Source organism: Vombatus ursinus, unplaced genomic scaffold, assembly GCF_900497805.2.
Source record: "Vombatus ursinus unplaced genomic scaffold, bare-nosed wombat genome assembly UNPS02011369.1, whole genome shotgun sequence".
NCBI classification, from domain to species: Eukaryota; Metazoa; Chordata; class Mammalia; order Diprotodontia; family Vombatidae; genus Vombatus; species Vombatus ursinus.
Window position 1 is genome coordinate 6,665,885 of NW_020951147.1, and position 17,344 is coordinate 6,683,228.

The following is a 17,344-nucleotide window of genomic DNA, read 5'->3' on the forward strand; positions in this document are numbered from 1 at the left end:
TCTCTCCCTCTCTCCCTCTCTCCCCCTCTCCCTCTCTCTTTCTCTCTCCCTCTCTCTCCCCCCCTCTCTCTCTCCCCCTCTTTCTCTCTCTCTTACTCTCTCCCTCTCTCTCCTTCCTTCTTTCCTCCCTCCTCCTCCCCTCTCTCTTAGGTTTCCTCTTTCCCATCCATCCATCCATCCCATTCTTCAGCATAGACACTCAGGGACATATCTGACCTTCATAGGTCAGATGCATCTTCCCAGTAAATAAATACCTCTTAGCATCTCTTTCTAGCCCTTCCTCCCCACACGGTGGCTGCAGGAGCCCCCATATCCCAAGCCGTGGGATGCTTCCAGCCCCCAGAGCAGACCCATGCTGAGGGAGAGGCCCAGGCAGCTGGGCCGGGCCCCAGGAGGCCTTGCTGGGCTGCAGCATCTCTGGCCTAGGTAGCGTCTATACTTTTTGCTAGCATGGATGACTGTTTGGAAGGCAGTGGCTGAGGATAGGATCTTCTCGGTTCTTCCACAAAAAAGTCACGTTGTTTTTTCCTGGAGATGAGAAGCGGCAGGTCAGTGCTGACTCTCGGGCCACTCAGGGCGGTCCCTTTGCTTCATCAGCCCAGGGAGGAGGCCCCTCTGGCCACTGGCCGGTCTGTCTGCTCCCTGGTTGTCTCCACGACTGGCTTGTTGCATTTTTTCCTTTTTAATTGCAAGGAGAATGAGCTTAATCAACTTTCCCAGGTGGGTGGGCTCCAGAGCCATGGCGAACCCCGCAGTGGGATTCCAGGAAAACCAGCGGGTGTTTATCGGAGCCGCTACCGCTTATCAGTTATGACGAGGTCTCCTGCCCTCTTCAGGCCTGCCTGCATCTGGCCGACACCTGTTCTCCTCACCTGCTTGGGAGGCGCGATTTTCTCCTCTCGGAGAGGGGAAACTGAGTCACAGAGGAGCAGGCTGAGACCTGTTTCATCATCCTTCCTGGTAAACGGTTGCTGATGGCTCTGAAGTAAAAAGAGGGTTAGGGAGAAGGAGCGTCCTGTAATATGATAGATTTGTGTGGCTTCCAGGAGGCAGGATGGTCGGAGGGCTAGACCCAGAATCAGTGAAACTTGGGTTTGAATCCCACCCTGGACCAAGTTCTGGACAGGCTGTGACTGTGGATGAGCCCAGTGAGACACCACCGCGTGGGGAATCTCCCCCCAGGGCAGACGTCGGGAGGCAGGGACCCAGGACAGCCAGGGTGATGAAAGCCGGACATCTGAGCCCCTTGGTGACCAGCGAAATGGACTTGGGGAGGGCGGCAGCCAAGACTTCTCTGGCCAGGCCACCACAGTGCAGCCGTCTGGTTTTCAGGCGTGGGGGATGGAAGGGCGTGCGGAGGAGGGAGGGGAGAAGGCGGGCACTATGTTGGTGGTGCCGGACGTTAGCCCTGGAAGAATCCCCAGTCAGATGTATCCGTGGCCTAGCTTTTAAAATGATGGTAACGAGAGTTGACGTTATGTAGCGTGTTACGATTTGCAAAGTGTTCTACATGTATTAACTCATTTGAAATGTGTCTATGTATACATATATATATATATATACACATACACGTACACATGTATACACACATATATGTGTATATAGCATTAGGAAGCTGGGGGCAGGGTGGACACGCAGGGCTGAGCGTGGGGGCTGCCTACAGGATTTCTGTGTCCGGAGAGCCCCGCGTCCTGCTGGGGATAGCAGAGTCCTTCCCCACATTGGTTAGTTGACCCTGAGCCTTACGGGACATTAGGACCCACAGAACTCCGGGGCCCAGCTGCACAATCTGGGACACGATCCGGAGACTGTGAGCCTTGCGGTCACCTGTTCAGGTGAGCGGCTCCTTGCACAGGGTGTGCAGGGGAAGGAGGGAGGGAGCACGGGTGGACAGACGGATGGCTGGGCCTCCCACCTGTCCTTGTTGGCTGCCCGTGGAAAAGGAGAAGTTTTAGGAGGCCTCTTGGCAGTTCTCTGAGGCAGATTTATGGCATGATGGTGGGATTGAGTATGGTCCTTGGGATAATTGAATTTCTGAAACCAGGACACACAATAAATTTTTTTTAAAAAGCTGGGAGAATTTTTTTAAAAAAGCAAATGGGGGATTTTAGCCAAAGACATGCTACATTTCAAAGAAATGCATGAGAAATGAAAATGCCTCGGGCAGCCAAGGACCGGACCGGTTAGAAGAGTGTGCTGTGATGGAGAAGAGGAAGAGCTGTGCTAGGATCTGACTGGAGAAGAGCCGCTGGCCTAAGAGAGGGACCCTAGAGGTGGAAAGGATCTCGGATGCCACCCAGGCCTTCATTTGACAGATGGGGAAACTGAGGCCGGAAGAGGTGAAGGGACCAGGTCCATCAGGTAGTAAGTGATTGTTGTGTTGAGAGAAAGCGCATAGATACAGAAGTGGAAGGGACCTTAGATCATCCAGGTCAACCTCCTTGTTTTAGAGATGGGGAAACTGAGGCCCAGCAAGGCAAAGTCACCTGGCTAGTAAGCGGAGGAGCCTTGAATGTAGGTCTTCTGACTCCAGACTCCATTCTTTTCTTGGGCCAGACACTCTTCTCTGCATCATTTTTGCCCCAGCTGGATTCCAGGCCCCTGCAGGTGCTTTTAGGAGCCAAGGAAAGCCTGAGGTTGGCTCTGCTGCCGTGAGGGGCGGGGTTCTGTGTCCCCTGCCCGCCCTTCTGTCTTTCTGGGGGCTCCATCAGCCGTGCCAGCCCGCCCAAGCCTGGGAGGAGGAAGCTGGCCGTCCTCCTCTTGGCCCTTGTCACCAGGCTTCATTTCCTGCCCTGGTTCTTTGAGCCTCAGCTGGTAGCCAGCATAGACGTCCGACTCCCTGGTACCCCCGGGCTGGCGGCATTTGGACTTTTTAAAATCTCCCCACTGGGGCAGCAGCAAGTCTTTGAGAGTGGACGTGTGGGCCTGGTGGTGGTGGGGTCTTCTTTATTCCTACATGTACACATTTTTAAGGGTGAGGGGGTCCCTGATTTAGAACCAGAGAGAGTCAGGAGTAGGTAGGACTTGGAATCAGGGGAGACCTGGGTTTAAATCCCACTTCTGACATTTGCTGACTGTGTGACCTTGGGCAGCTCACTGCTTCGCGGGGCCTCAAAGCTACCATCTCTTCCTTCCTAGGGCGGTGGTGAGGATCTAATGGGATAAAAGCTGGAGAGCGCTTAGCCCAGCGCCTGGCACATGGAAGGCGCTTCATAAATGTTTATTCTCTCCTCCCTCATCTCTAAAATGGAATAAGAAGCAAATTACTCGTGGGATTGTGATGTGAGCCACAGATGTGTAAAGTGGTCTCCAATCCTAGAAGGCCAATGGAAATACCAGTTGTCGTTTTAGGGTGGTGGGTGTTTAAAGCAGGGGAGATGGGCGCTCCCAGTTGCCTGGGTCATTCCTTGGCCCGGGCCCTTTGGCTTCTCTTTGTGAGAACCTCAGTTTTTCTTTTCTCACCTTCAGTTTCTTCCCCCAAACACCCCCTCCTGCTGCCCCCAACAGAACGGGAGCCGTGGCGCCTTTTCCTGTCCTTGTTGGAGAGGGTCAGGACTCCCTAAGGGATTGGGACCAGCTCTGGAAAAGCCAACACTTGCAGTCCTCGGCTTATCCAGAGAGGGGCCCCAGGGCGCTGAGTCCCACTTCACCGTTCTCTCGACCACACCTCATCTGGGGAGGGTGAGGACCCTCTGCTCCATTTCTCAGTGCAGGTGGCATCTTCCTAAGATGGAATGGAGAGCCTAGGTTCTGAGGCCAGCCCTATGCCAGAAACCTCTGGAGAAGGCACGAGGCAGTACAGACCCCACGCCCTGAGCAGCCCACCCTTCCGGCTGCAGGCCGGAACCGCCATGCTTGACCTGGCAGGACCTGAAATGAGTGCCGTCCCCAGGGCATGCAGGCCAGAAGGGTTTTAGGGGAGATGTCCCCCAGCTGGCCTGGGAAGGTCTCATCTGCCCATATTGGCAGGCAAATTCACCCCCTCCCCCCTGAAAATTCCTTTCCCCTTCGAGGAGTTGAATCACACCTGATTGAGCACAGCTTTGGGCTGAAAGGGGCTTTGGAGAATCTTTAGTCTGATCCCCTTATCTTACAGATGAGGAAATTGAGGCCCGCGGATGCCACTTTGATTTGCCCGTGGTCACGTAGGGAGTAAACGGCAGTCGGGATTCGAACCCAGGTCCTCTGTCAGCCTGGTGCCATGCTTCCCTAACAACCTGCCCAACTCTCTGGGTTGTGAAAGAGAATGGTTTGCGTTTTCGAGCCTGTCCCCTCACAGATAAGCCAACAACACCCTCCCTGAATGGCCCCCACTCTCCCTCCCATCTTGTAGGCTGGGGTCTGGCCTGGGCCCAGGCTCCCCAGACGGGAACTCGGCCTGCTCGGTATTTGGGGGAAGGGCTCACCCTGCTGCCCAGTTGGAGCCCAGGGAGGGAGGGCCGGCCAGCATCCCAGAAAGCCTGCTTCCAGCCCCAGAGGGGCCGGTCTTCCCTCCTGAGCTCAGAGCAGGTTTCTTCCTGGATCTTTGCCTGGGGACCCAGTTTTCTGTTCTCTTTGGGCCACTGTGTTGTCTTGTCAAGGCTTGGCCTTTCCCTCTTCCCCCTCCTGCGGGGGCATGGCTGGGCAGAGCCCCCTGAGGGCAGGGACTGTTTTTGCCTTAGCACAGGCGGAGCCAGGCCTCAGGCCAGCAGTCTGTCATGGAGCCGAGAGCGGGAAAGGAAGCGGCAAGTTAGCGTCTTCGTCGGGCCGTCCTACCTCTGGTAGCCTTTCCTGGTCATGGTGAAAAGGAAGGCTAGGCCAGTTCGACTCTTGCCCGTGGCACCTGCTTAAGTCCCATCTCAGGATGAGAGGTGCTCCGCAAGGTCACCCCTGTGAGGAGCCTGACCTTGAGAACTCTCCTTTCCCTACTCTGAGCCTCAGTTTATCACCCTTTGACTAGACATTTGCCTTTAGAATCTGAGTGGAAGGTCAGTGGGACCTGCATCTTGCTAAATGTGGAAGAGAAATGGACTTGGGTTCAGATATAGGCTCCCACACTTCCTGGTCGGTTCCCCACTCTGAGCCTCGGTTTCCTCATCTTTAAAATGGACGAGTTGATCGCAGCACTGCCAGATTGCTTCGGAGGAGACCCCCTCAAAGCACAGATGTGTCTTATTAATGTTGATGTCCCTTGTAGAGCTCATGCTCTCTTCCCCCCGGTAGGATCCTTTTCATCCTCTGGACCAGAAAGCAAGAAGCTCAGAACTTTAACGATGGCAGAAGCCTCTGCAGCTTCCTCGTTGGGCCCTGAGAGGGTTTTCTGTTCAGAATGGGTCCGCTTGCCTCTCTAAACACGGCCCAGGTCTCTTTGGCCCACCGCCCTGTGGCATCCATCTCGGACAGGACTCTTTCTTGGTGACCAGGAGGTCCGATTTCCAGCTCATTTGGTGAATGAATCGCTAGAAGGATGCTGGCCCTGGGTAATGCATCTGGGAGGGGGTAGTGGTGGTAAGTAGTTATTTAAAATTCTGGGAAGGGCCATGCTAAAGTGGTCCCAGGCCAGTGGCTGCTGGCAGAGGGGGATTTGCTCCTCTTTTCCTTATGCGGTCTCGTGCTTTCGGAACAGCTTTCACCGTCCAGCATCTCTCCTCCATCCCATCACCTGGTGTAATGCCTTGGGTTTTGCCTTACCGTGGTTACTTTCTTTCCCTATAAGCAGCAGCCCCATCGTACATTTTCTTACCCTTAAAAATAAAAGCAAATGAAATTTGGGGCAAGGGTAGGCAAGGCATCAGATGGAAAAGGACTATGCCCTCTCCCTTTTGTCTCCTGCTCCGTCTCCTGGGGGCGTGATTGTCTTAGCCTTTTTTGTCTCGTGAATCCCACTGGCTGTCTGTCTGTGAAGCCTGGGCACCTTCTCAGAGGAAGGGTTTTAACTGTTTGAAGGAAATGCTAAATTTCAGTTAGAGGTTATTGAGAAAAAGGGTATAATTGTTGTTCCATCCAAATTCCCAGATTCCATGAAATCTCTCCGCAGTCAGAGAAGACTGACAGATCTCTGGCCAGCACTGCTGGGGGAGGGGAGAGGGGGGCAGGGTGTTGACTCAGGCCCGAGGGTCCGTGGAGCTGGGGGAGCCCTGTCCACCCCGACCCCTCTCCTGAGGCCCGTCAGCAGGCCTGGGGAAAGAGATGAGCAGGAAGCAGCTGAGAGAGTGGGGCCGCCAGGTGCCCGGACCTCCACGATCCCTCTGGCCGGGGTGCCAGGGCCTGAATCCCAGCCCCACCCCCTCCTGTTCTAACATGGAGCCTGGCAGGCAGCAAAGAGCCAATTTAGACTAGAAGATGGAGGCGGCAGCCTGTGGGTAGAGGCAGAGAAAAAAAGGGAAGAAAAGAGTCTTTTGATGCGCATCATGTCTGCAGAATGGAGTATGACTAATTAATAGATTTTATTCTTAGTAATCTCTTAAGCATTCCATACGTTGGGCCCCCTCTCCTGAGCTGTGGTGCTGGAGAGGCCTCATTCGCAGGATGCAAATGAATCGGCAGCTTCTAGGGCCTCCTTTCTTTGCTTCCTTGGGCTAGTTTTTTTTTTTCTAGAGAAAATTTAAAGGAAAATTGCAATGTAATAGAAAGAAGATCCTAATCACTACATCTAATTACCACCAGGGCTAAGCCACTTAACCAGGAAAAAAATGTGGCTTTTTTTAGGGGTGGTTGTTTTTTTAAAAACCCGTCTGAAATGGAGCAGAAGCTGCATTAACTCAGAGGCTGACTCATGAAGGCTGGGGTGCAGGCTGGGCCGGGGGTGGGGCGAATCGTCACCCCAGAGACCCGAGGGGCTACCGGGCAGGGTTTCCTGCACGTGTGTTGCAAGCGGTGGCTTTCCCGATGCTTTTGTAAGGGGCATCTGCATCTCCTGGAAGAAGAAAGTGCCTTCTTCTTCCCTCTCCCTTGGCCATCTCTGGGGAGATACAGCCAGATGTCACAGAGGCAGGGGCTGACCTGCGTGTCTGTCCCTCGTGCCTAGCACAGTATGTGGCACTTAGTAGGTGTTTAATGCTTGCTTGTTGATTGATTGATCTGTAAAATGAAGAGATTGGACTAGAGATCCCCAAGTTTCCTCCAAGCTCTTAGCTCATTGCCTGGTACACAGTAGGTATTTAATAAATGTTTACTTGTTGATCTGTAAAACGAGGAAGATGAACTAGAGATCTGTTTCCTCCAAGCTCTTAGCTCATTGCCTGCCTGGTATACAGTAGGTAGTTAATAAATGCTTACTTGTTGATTGATCTTTACAAATCTCTAAGTTTCCTCCAGGCTCTAGGTCCTCTGCCCTTAACACAGTGACTGCCTGGTATACACGAGGTATTTAATAAATGCTCATTTGTTGATTGTTCTGTAAAATGAGGAAGATGGACTAGAGATCCTTAGGTTTCCTCCAGGCTCTAAATCTTCGGCACTTAGCACCGTGCCTGGTACTCAGTAGGCATTTAATCAATGCTTGTTGATTGGTTGACTGATTGATTTGTAAGATGAAGAGGCTGGATTAAGAATTCCAGAGTTGCTCAAGCTCAGCACAGTGTCTGACACGGGGGAGGCTTTTAATAAATGCTTACTGACTGATTGAAGGCAGGGGCTCTGCCAGACATCTTGGAGGCTGGGCAAAACATCCTTCTGGGCAGCCAGGTGGCGCTGCAGTGGATAGAGCAGCTGGCCTGGAGTCAGGAAGATCTGAGTGCAAATCTGGCTTCAGACCCTTACTAGCTGGGTGACCTTGGACAAGTCACTTCCCCCTTGTGCCTCAGTTTCCTCATCTGTCTAATGAGCTGGAGAAGGAAATGGCCAGGACAACCCCACACGGGGTCACGGAGAGTCAGACAGGGCTGAACTTTTGCCTGGAGATGATTGGCAGGCACGGAGGCCGCCTGGCCGCCGGGCGGGTGCGCTCGTGGCCCCGTGTCCCTTCCACTGGGGAGAAGCTGGTTCTTTGATGTGCTCTTCCAATGAGAGCGTTTCTCATGCTGCAGAACAGTGGGAAACAGAGAGGGAAAGCTATTCTCCCAAGGTCGTACAGTTAGTAAGGACAGTTCAGATTTGAACCCAGATCTTGATCAGAGGTTTATAGGATTTACTGTGGAAAGGGACCCCAGAGATCACGTAGTCCAACCCTCTCATTGTGCAGATGATGGCAACAGAGGCCCAAGGTGTGCGTGTGTGTGTGTGTGTGCGTGTGTGTGTGTGTGTGTGTGTGTGTGTGTGTGTGTGTGTGAAGTGCCTCCCAGGCGGGTGGTAAGGACCACAGCAGGATTCGAACCCAGACTCTCTGACTGTCATTCCATAGCTCTTTCCTCTCTTCCCTCTTAATAAGGCAGGCAAGAAGCCGGCTCTTTAGGAAGGAGAGCTGGAGGCTTGTGGGGGAGCAGAGGGGGCTTTGGGAGCCTTCGTGGTGGGCGTAGAAAGGCTGGGAGAAAGTCTTGATCTGTGGGTGCCCGGATCGGGGCGGGGCGGGGCGGGGAGCTCGTGCATGTTGGGAGCCCCCTGGAGAAGCCCCTCCCCCGTCGGCCTCCTGCTGTGTTTCCCGTGGGTAACTCCCGGTGTGGGAAGCCCCTGCACCATCGTGGGTTGGCTTGTGTTCGCCGCGAGCTGCCTGGGGAGAGTCTGAGGGTCCTGCCCAGAGCCATGAGGCCAGGACTAGAACCCAGGTCTTCGCCGGTCTGCGGCCCGGCTCTCCTAGACGCTTTTCCTTCTGCCGTGCCGGCGTGACACGGAGGGGAGGGGGCAGTGCTGTTGTCCTCATGGGGCCCCAGAGGGATGGGGGCACTGGCCTTGGGAAGTGGAGAGGCCAGATTAGAATTCAGCCCCCTGTCTCCCAGCCTCCTCCTGGCTGACCAGTGAGAGGGAGCGGCCAGGGGAAGAGAAAGGCAGAGGGAGCCCATTTCTTATGCATGGGCCTGGTGGGTTTGTTGAGGCGCCTGGGTGGGCCGCGGGCAGAGCGCCAGACGTGAAGTCGGGGAGACCTGGGGTCAGATCTCGTCTCCCACACAGCCACGTCCCTTAAAATGTAACCTCAGTTTCCTCATCTGTAAAATGGGCACGGTAGTAGCATCGACCTGACCAAGTTTTTGAGGACCGAATGACATCGTGTCTTTGCTAACCGTAAAATGTCATAGAGATGTCAGCTGTTACTACTCTTACTATTTCATAGAATTTCAGGGTTGTGAGGGGCCTCAGGGACCTCTTGCCTCACCCATGCCAAGCCAGAACTCCTTCTACAACACCCTTAACAAATGGTAGTACCTCCTTTGCTTGAATACTTCCAGTGACGGGCCGCTCACTACCTCCCTGTGGCGGCTCACTCTACCTTTGGACTGTTCTGATGGTTCGGATGTCTTCCCTGGCATGGAGCCTCATCGCTCCTGGTTCTGCCTTCTCGGGTCAGGGGGAGCAGTGTGACCTCCCCTTTGGGTGACGGCCTTTTACGTAGCTGTGGAGTCATAGACTGAGAGCTGGAAGAGGCCCAGCCCCCTCTTCTTACAGATGGAGGCACTGAGGCCCAGAGCAGAAGTGACTTGCCCAAGGTCACACCCTTGGATTCCAGGTCCCTGCGGATGTCTCCAGAGCGCAGTGATCGGTGTCATTAGACTGGCGTCTCCCCAAGGGCAGGCTTGGCGTGGGACAGGCCCTTAATAATGTTTACCCACCGTGTGACTGATGTGTCCCTTCTCAGTGTGGCTTCTGCCCTCCGACACCTCCCAGGCCCAAGAGGATCATCTGTCGTGCGTCCGAGGGATGGGGTAAGATGGACACCTGACAGCTTTGGAAAGGGCTTGGGGGGAAAGCTTATCATCGCTGCAGGACCTTGGACCACTAGTGACATGGCGGTATTTTTCCTGATGGGAGGAGGAAGGAACAGCCCCTGCCAGGGGGTGGTGTTTGACCCTGACTCCTCCCAAAGCCCTGCAGAGAGGGGTCCCTTTGGGGGAGAGGGCAGTCCAGTGACCTCGTTTGTAAAAAGCAGTGCCGGGGCTTGCACTGACTTCTAGCGTCTTTGCCCTCCAGCCTTCACAGATGGACAACAGGCCGGCCAGGGATGGCCATCCGAGTCCTGCTGTCCCAGGGGCTGAGGGACCGTGGCAGTTTTAGACCCCCTCCCAAAAGGAGCATGTCCCCATTGACAGAGAGAGAGACAGAGAGAGAGACAGAGACAGAGACAGACAGACACACAGAGAGAGATAGAGACAGAGAGAGAGAGGGAGAGGCAGAGACACACAGAAACAGAGACAGACACAGAGACACAGAGAGATAGAGACAGAGAGAGAGAGGGAGAGGCAGAGACACAGAGACAGACACAGAGACACAGAGAGAGAGAGGGAGAGGCAGAGACACACAGACACACCGAGAGAGACAGAGACAGACAGAGAGAGAGAGTGTGGCGGATGGGGGCTGGAGTCTGGCTTATTTACAACTGTGGAATTAAGGCTTTGCTATTTTTCTCCCAACCTCATTGCTATTTCCATTTAAATGGAAAGGGGGTGGTGGTGCTGGGGACAGTTGGGAAGGAAATAGGAAATGTGGCCGAGCTCTCTTTCAGTGCTTTGTGTAGGGGCGAGATCTGGTGAGGATGTCTGGGGAAGGGTCCCACCAGCTTGGCTGCGAATTTCCTTGGCCTCTACTCCCTTTCTAAGGGTCTCGGTCTTTCTTTCAACCCGCTCTCTCTTCGAGGAGAGGAAGCTGTGAGATCTTTCGGTTTAGTGGCGTTCCCACCTCAGGGAACCCGGGTGAAGGGGCCGGTGGCAGGGACAGCTGGGCAGCTGCGGGCTCCCGTGCCTTCTGTTTCTCAAAAAGCCCATCTGGAATGGTGGTCGCCAGAGCATGGCCCCTCTTCAGTCTCCTCGTCCTCAGAATGGCATTTTTTTCCTGGAAGCATCTTTCTTTGTGGGAGGGAAGGGTAGGGGCACGCTGGCGGCTGTGTTGTGGGTGGAGCAGGCACGAGGGGACCTAAGAGATGGACCCCAAAGCGCCCTTTCTGCTCGTCTTTCTGGAGTCTCCTTTGTTATTTCTCCAGCGGTGACACCGTCAGCTGATCAACGGTGGTGACGTTCACGCCAGAGCCAGGAACACAAAGCTTAGCGCCTTCGAAAGTTGGGAGCGTATACTTGTAGAAGGCTGGGGTTTTTATTTCAGAAAGGGAGCAAGCAGCCCTCCTAGGAGACAAGAGGATTAGGGGATGGGCAGGCTGAGCCGACGTCGCCCACTTTGGGGTTGTTTTTCTCCCAGGATTTTCCTGAGAAATTTTGATCTTTCTCAGCCTCTTCTCGGGCAGCCGAGAAACCACCATATGCCAGTTCTTCCTTTTGAAAACCTGAGCAGTTCCCTGCCCCGTAACAGAGAACACTGTGGGTAAAAGGTGCTCGATGCTAGCTGTGGGTGGATTTGACTTGTGGTTGGGTAGAACAGAGGGGGCCCTGGGAGTCCCAGGAAGTGATCCTTACCACCGGCCCGGGAGATAATGACCTCATGCAGAGGATACCCCAGCAGAACCTGAACCGCCGTAGCAACCGGAAGGTGCCCCCTTTCTGCCCCTGCCCATCCTCTCCCTGAAACCCCAGCTCCCTTTCTTCCACCCCCCACTTTGGACTCAGAATCCTCTCTCCCTGCCCCAGGCCAGTCCCATCCCCACCACTCTTTGCTGACCCATCTGCTTATTCCCAGAAGACAAGAACCTCTGTTGGGTGGGTGGGTAGATGGGGAGGATTCTCTTGTTTCTCTCCCAACAAAACACCTAGAAATAGCATCTCGATTGCTACCCCACCCCTCTACCTGGCTGTCGGTCTACGGGCGCGCACAGATAGATACATGCGTGTGTAAATGGACCCAGGAAGCTAGTGCTGCCCTTCACTGAGCATTGGGCATGGACCATATAGAAAACAAGTCTTTCTTTAATCAGCTACAAATTGTTCGGCTAATGTGGGGAAGCCAGGCAGTCTTTCTGGAAGTGATTATGGTCCGGAACTAGGAGAGTGGTTTTGGGGGGATGGTATGTCCTCCCCCCTTGCCATCCCATTTTCTTTTCTCCTTTGTAGGAAGCTTGAAAAATCTCCCGAATGCCAACAGTTAGCAGCCAGAGAAGAGAACGTTCTGGTGCGGGCTTTTGTGGGTTTTTTTTCTTCCATTTTAAAAGCCTGTTTGCTTTTCACTTGACGGTTCTTTTGTGTTTCTACCCCCGAACAAAACACGAGATTGACACGGATGGTCGTACAGGTAGTATCTTTCCAGTTCCCCAAAATAACATTCTTTCCTTTTTATTTTTAGGTCTTTCCTGGTCTCCCTCCCTGTGCCGCCCCTCCCCCCATCTGGCATTTTTTGTATAAATGACGGTATCCGACCTCAATTTCCCTTCCTTGCCTATTTAAAACAAACAAACAAACAATATTTCCACTGTTGTTTTTATAAAAGATTTAACCCTCCCCTTGTTTCTGGCTTGAAAATAGTTTCGTGTGGTGGTAGGTAGGGGCGTCTTTCTCAGCTTGTAGCCAGTGGGTTTCCACACAAGGGGGAGGTGGAAAGAAGCGATGGGCGCAGAGCCGGGGGGCGTGGGGAAGGAGGGCGGCTTGGGTCCGGGGGAGGGGAGGGCGCGACTCCATCATGTGTAGGAGTAGTCTATGTCTGGGATGCCGCCGTCTCTGTAACCGCGGGTGGTGCCGTAGCCGATGGTGTGCGTGCTCTTGTAGAGGCTGGTGCCGTTGGAGGGGAAGATGGTGTGGATCACGTACTCCTCCTTGGCCCGGTGCGGGTTGATGGGCAGCATCTGCAGCCCGGGCCCCCGGATCTCCAGGATCGAGTTGTCTTTCTTGGTGCCCGACTCCACGTAGTCGTCCTTCTTGCGGCTGCTGCGGTCGTAGGCCCTCTCGTGGGTCAGCAGCTCCCCGGCCCGGTGCACATAACAGCAGATGGCCCCGAGGACCAGGAAGAGGAAGACGAGGGCCGCGGCGCCGCCGATGATGCCCGCCAGAGGCAGGCCCACCACGGAGTCCGCGCTCTGCTCCCGGTTGAGGGTGGTGGCGGGCCCGTAGCCGTCGGCCGTCTCCGCCTTGGCGCACACCGGTGTCTCATCAGCCGCGTAGGCGTCGCCGGTCTCCATCGTGACCATGCAGATGACGTAGGTGGACTTGGGCTCCAGGGCCGTCAGGAGGTACTCCGTCTTGTCGCCTTGCACCAGGGTTTCCGTGATGGAGCCCACGGCGGGGCTGTGTCCGAGGCGCAGCCAGCTGAGGCGGAAGGACGTGGCCGGCAGCGTGGCCTTCCAGGTGATGCGGATGCTGTCCGCGGTCAGCGGCTTCACGTGGATGACCAGGGCCTTCGTGCCGTCCCCGGTGGCCGTGGGGTAGTCAACGTTGGAGTCGGGGAGCTGGATTCCCGGCCTCTTGGACTTGAGGGTGAAGAGCGAGCCCTGCGGGGTGGTGGAGGCGGCGTGGTTGCTGGCCGTGGTCTTGGCGGCGTTGGCGCTGGCGCCGGCGCCGCCCTGAGAGCCCATCTCGAAGCACTCGTCCATCTCGCTGGTGATGTCCTTGATGGCCATGCCGCGGACCTTCTCGGGGCCCTGGCACATGAGTCCCCGCACGTTGACCACGGACGCCCGCGCCTTCACCCAGTCCCGGAGCCACATGAGGTTGCAGCCGCAGAACCAGGGGTTGTTCCTGAGCAGGAGCTGGCTGAGGTTCTCCAGATCGTCGAACAGGCCTCGTGGCAGGGAGGTGAGGTTGTTGTTGGACAGGTCCAGCCGCTCCAGCTCGCGCATCTTGGCCAGCGTGTTGTAGGGGACGTGGCTGATGGCGTTGTCCTGCAGGTAGAGCTTCTGCAGGTGGGCGCTGGGCAGGTTGAGGGGCGGGGCGGCCAGCGAGTTCCGCACCAGGGACAGCTCCGTCAGGTTCTGCAGCCGGCTGAAGGTGTCGTCGGCAATGCGCTGGTTGGCCAGCAGGTTGCCGTCCAGCACCAGCCGCCGCAGGCTGGTGAGGCCCTTGAAGGCGTGCAGCGGGATGGTGGAGATGCGGTTGTCGTCCAGACGCAGCTCCTCCAGCGTCCGCGGCAGGCCCGACGGGATGCTGCTGAGGTGGTTCCGCGACAGGAAGAGCAGCTTCAGCCGCTTGCTGTCCGCGAAGGCGTCGTCCTCGATGCTCACCGTGGACACCGAGTTGTCGTCCAGGTGCAGCTTCTCCAGCAGGGGGATGCGGGCCAGCGAGTCGCGGGCGATGGCGCGGACGTTGTTGTCCTGCAGGTGCAGCTCGCGTAGGGAGCGCGGGAGGTTGACGGGGAACTCGTCCAGGGCATTCTCGTAGAGGTAGATCACCTGCACGTTGACCTTGCTCTTCAGGTCCTGGGGGATGCCCGCGTTATCGATCTGGTTGTTCTGCAGGTAGAGGGTGGTGGCGTCGTCCGGGATGTCGGCCGGGATGGAGGTCAGACCCCGGTCGTTGCAGTAGATGAAGCCGTTGTCGCAGCGGCAGACCGACGGGCAGGTGGTGCTGTCGATGACCTCCGTCAGGAAGGCGATGAGCCCGTAGCACAGGAACAGCCAGTCCCGCAGGTCAACGGTGGCCGTGGTCATGACCACCGTGGTCGTGGTGGTGGCGGCGGCGGTGGTGGTGGCGGTGGCGGCAGAGTGGGCTGTCACCATGGTTCGCGGGGTGGAGAGCCGGGGGCCCACCCGGCTCGCGTCCTCGACACCTGCAGGAGGTACACAATTGGTGCAGTGAGTCAGATAGCGAGCCAGCACACGGAACACCGAGCTGCTGTCACCCCGCCACGGTGGTTCCCAGCTCACCGGCCTGGCACGGAAGAGCTTCCTGGAGCTGGGACCTTGTGGGAGGAAGTTATGGGGAAAGCATCTAGACTTCTCTTCCTCTCCCCCTTTCTTCCTCCCTCCCTCCTTCCCTCCTTTCCATTGCTTTGCTTTGCCCTTCTCTTTCCCCTTTCTCTCCCTTCCTTTCCTTTCCCTTGAGGGGCAGGGGGCCATGGTGAAAAGAGCCCAGCGTTTGAAATCGTGGGACCTGGGTTTGGCCCCCAACTCTGTCCCTGTCAGGTGGCCCGGGTGACCTCAGGAGTGTCTGCTCCCATCTCCGGGCCTCAGTTCCCTCATCTCTGAAATGAGAAAATCGGACTCAGACATTGATTAAGCCCCTGCTGTGTGCCGGCGCCGTGCTAAACACTGGGGTACAATAGAGAACTGTAAAACCTGTTCCCTGCTCCTGGAGAGCTCCCAGAGGGCTCCCGGTCTACCGGGGCAGATGGTGTGCAAACCGCTCTTGCTCAGAGGTGGGGTCCTCTCTCTGGGACCCCGCCCTTTGCTCCCGTCCCCTCCTTCAGCTCTTTGGTGGATCCACGCGCGAGTCTCGCTCGCTGCTGGGGGACGGCGCACAGTGAGGTCGTGGGCTCGGGTGGCATGAGGATGGGGCACCTCCAGCCTGGGCGGTTCTGGGACTCCTTCCCTCGTCCTACGCTAGTCCTCGCCTCCGCACATTGCCGGGACGCTCCTCCCTCTGCGTCTCCCTTGTCGCACTGACGTCCCCCTGACATCTCTGGCGGTTGCCTCTTGCTTCTCCATCACATCTCCGTCCTTTTCCTGGCCTCTTACGCCTGGGGCTGTTCGCTCTTTACAACTCCAGCTCCTGTAATCGCCCTCCACAAACTCTGGGCTCCAGCCACGCTGGGACACCCTCTCTTCTTCAGGTGTGCGTGGCGCGTCCTACCTTGTGTCTGTCTGTGCTCAGGCTCCATATCCCCCGCCCCATCTCAAACGCCCCTTCCTCCGTGAAGCCATCTCCTATCTCCTCCATCGCAAACCTTCTCCCCTGTCAGACATCGTGGCACAATTTGCCTGCAGCCCTTTCGTGTGCTTCCAGTGCCCTGTTGGGCGGTAGACATTTCGGTGTTTCCATCTGTCCCCTTTGCTGGACAGCGGGCCCCAAGGGGGGAGTGACCGGACATCCTCCACCCTTCGTCCCGTGCCCAGGCACCGGCCCGGGCCAGCGTATGCAGTCGGTCCTTCAGGCGTGTGTGTGCTGAATGGTGAGTGGTCATAATGAAGAATAAAATAAGAGAGCACGAGCCTTTGGTGGGACTTTGGGATGGTTTTCGCTATCCAGACATAAAGAAATCGGAAGCAGAGGCACGACAGCATCGCCACACTTGCAGAGTACGACGTTCAGCCTCGAACACTTGGCGCTTACTAGCTGTGTGACCCTGGGCAAGTCACTTAACCTTGATTGTCTCACCAAAAAGCAAAAACAAAAAACAAACCGAAAAAACCCTCAGAGCATAATGTTCATTGGTCAGGACTGGGAGCATTCTGGCCAATGCTAATATCATCCGGCTAGCGTGGACAGCGCGGCATTTGTCCTTCACCTCGGGCGTGCTCAGACCTTCTTCGTTATTGGCTCAAGGGGCATCTCGCGGGTCCAGAGCGCTGGAGCTCGCTGAGCCAAGTGAGGTGGACAGTGGAGGTTACATCAGCGATATGATGCAACTGTGTGCCTCCAAAGACGGGAGTGGTGCGTGGCATAAACACCGTCATCGCGGGGCATTGCCCGGGGGAGTTACAGGCGTAGTCAAAGGTTTCGCTAAGCTGACATGAAAGGCCCCGGGTGTCCCTTGGGCGTTGCGTGTGGAAGAGGACTAGGTGAGGAGAAGCGTTTTTTCTCGTCTCTGCTGTGATCTGTCTATAGAAAAAGGTACAGAATTCTTTAAATGCTCTGACCCAGCCGTGCCTTCAGCAGGCATGGCCCCCAGGGCAGCCACAGGCGGAGGGAAGGGTCCCACAGATAGCGCAGTGTCTATAGCAGCACTTTTTGTGGCAACAGAAGTGTGAAAGCACAGTGTTGGGGGGCTGTTGATTGGGGATGACTGAACAAACAGGTTTGTGAGTGAAACGGGATGTTACTGTCCTAGGAGGAAAGACGAATGTGAGGAGATCAGGGAAGCGTGCAAAGACTTAGATGAACTGATGCAGAGCGAGGAAAGCAGAACCAGGAAGTCAGTCTACACCAGGTGACGGTTAGGGAAAGAAAAAGCAGACTTTTAAGAGGCAGCTGAACTCGGATGCTAGGCATTGACCAAGCTGAGTCCCAGAGGACAGACAGTGGGACACGAGGCAGAGGTAGAGGATGTGGGATATGTCGGGGTCCTGCGCTATGGCTCCACCACAAAGTAGACATTTTTCTTTCTTTCTTTCTTTCTTTCTTTCTTTCTTTCTTTCTTTCTTTCTTTCTTTCTTTCTTTCTTTCTTTCTTTCTTTCTTTCTTTCTTTCTTTCCTTCCTTCCTTCCTTCCTTCCTTCCTTCCTTCCTTCCTTCCTTCCTTCCTTCCTTCCT

General features: G+C 55.6%; 2 protein-coding genes across 2 annotated transcripts in view; one reads left to right on the forward strand and one right to left on the reverse strand.

Annotated features, from left to right (window-relative positions):
• Window positions 1-17,344, forward strand: part of MACROD1 (mono-ADP ribosylhydrolase 1) — a 208,649-nt gene that overhangs the window by 35,906 nt on the left and 155,399 nt on the right. The window lies entirely within an intron of this gene.
• Window positions 12,623-14,653, reverse strand: FLRT1 (fibronectin leucine rich transmembrane protein 1). The gene has a single exon (XM_027855991.1). The coding sequence runs from the start codon at window positions 14,651-14,653 to the stop codon at window positions 12,623-12,625; it is 2,031 nt and encodes a 676-aa protein (XP_027711792.1).

Bases quoted from the DNA above. Each gene is read 5' to 3' on its own strand.
- FLRT1 (XM_027855991.1), bottom strand. From the start codon at position 14,653: ATGGTGACAGCCCACTCTGCCGCCACCGCCACCACCACCGCCGCCGCC.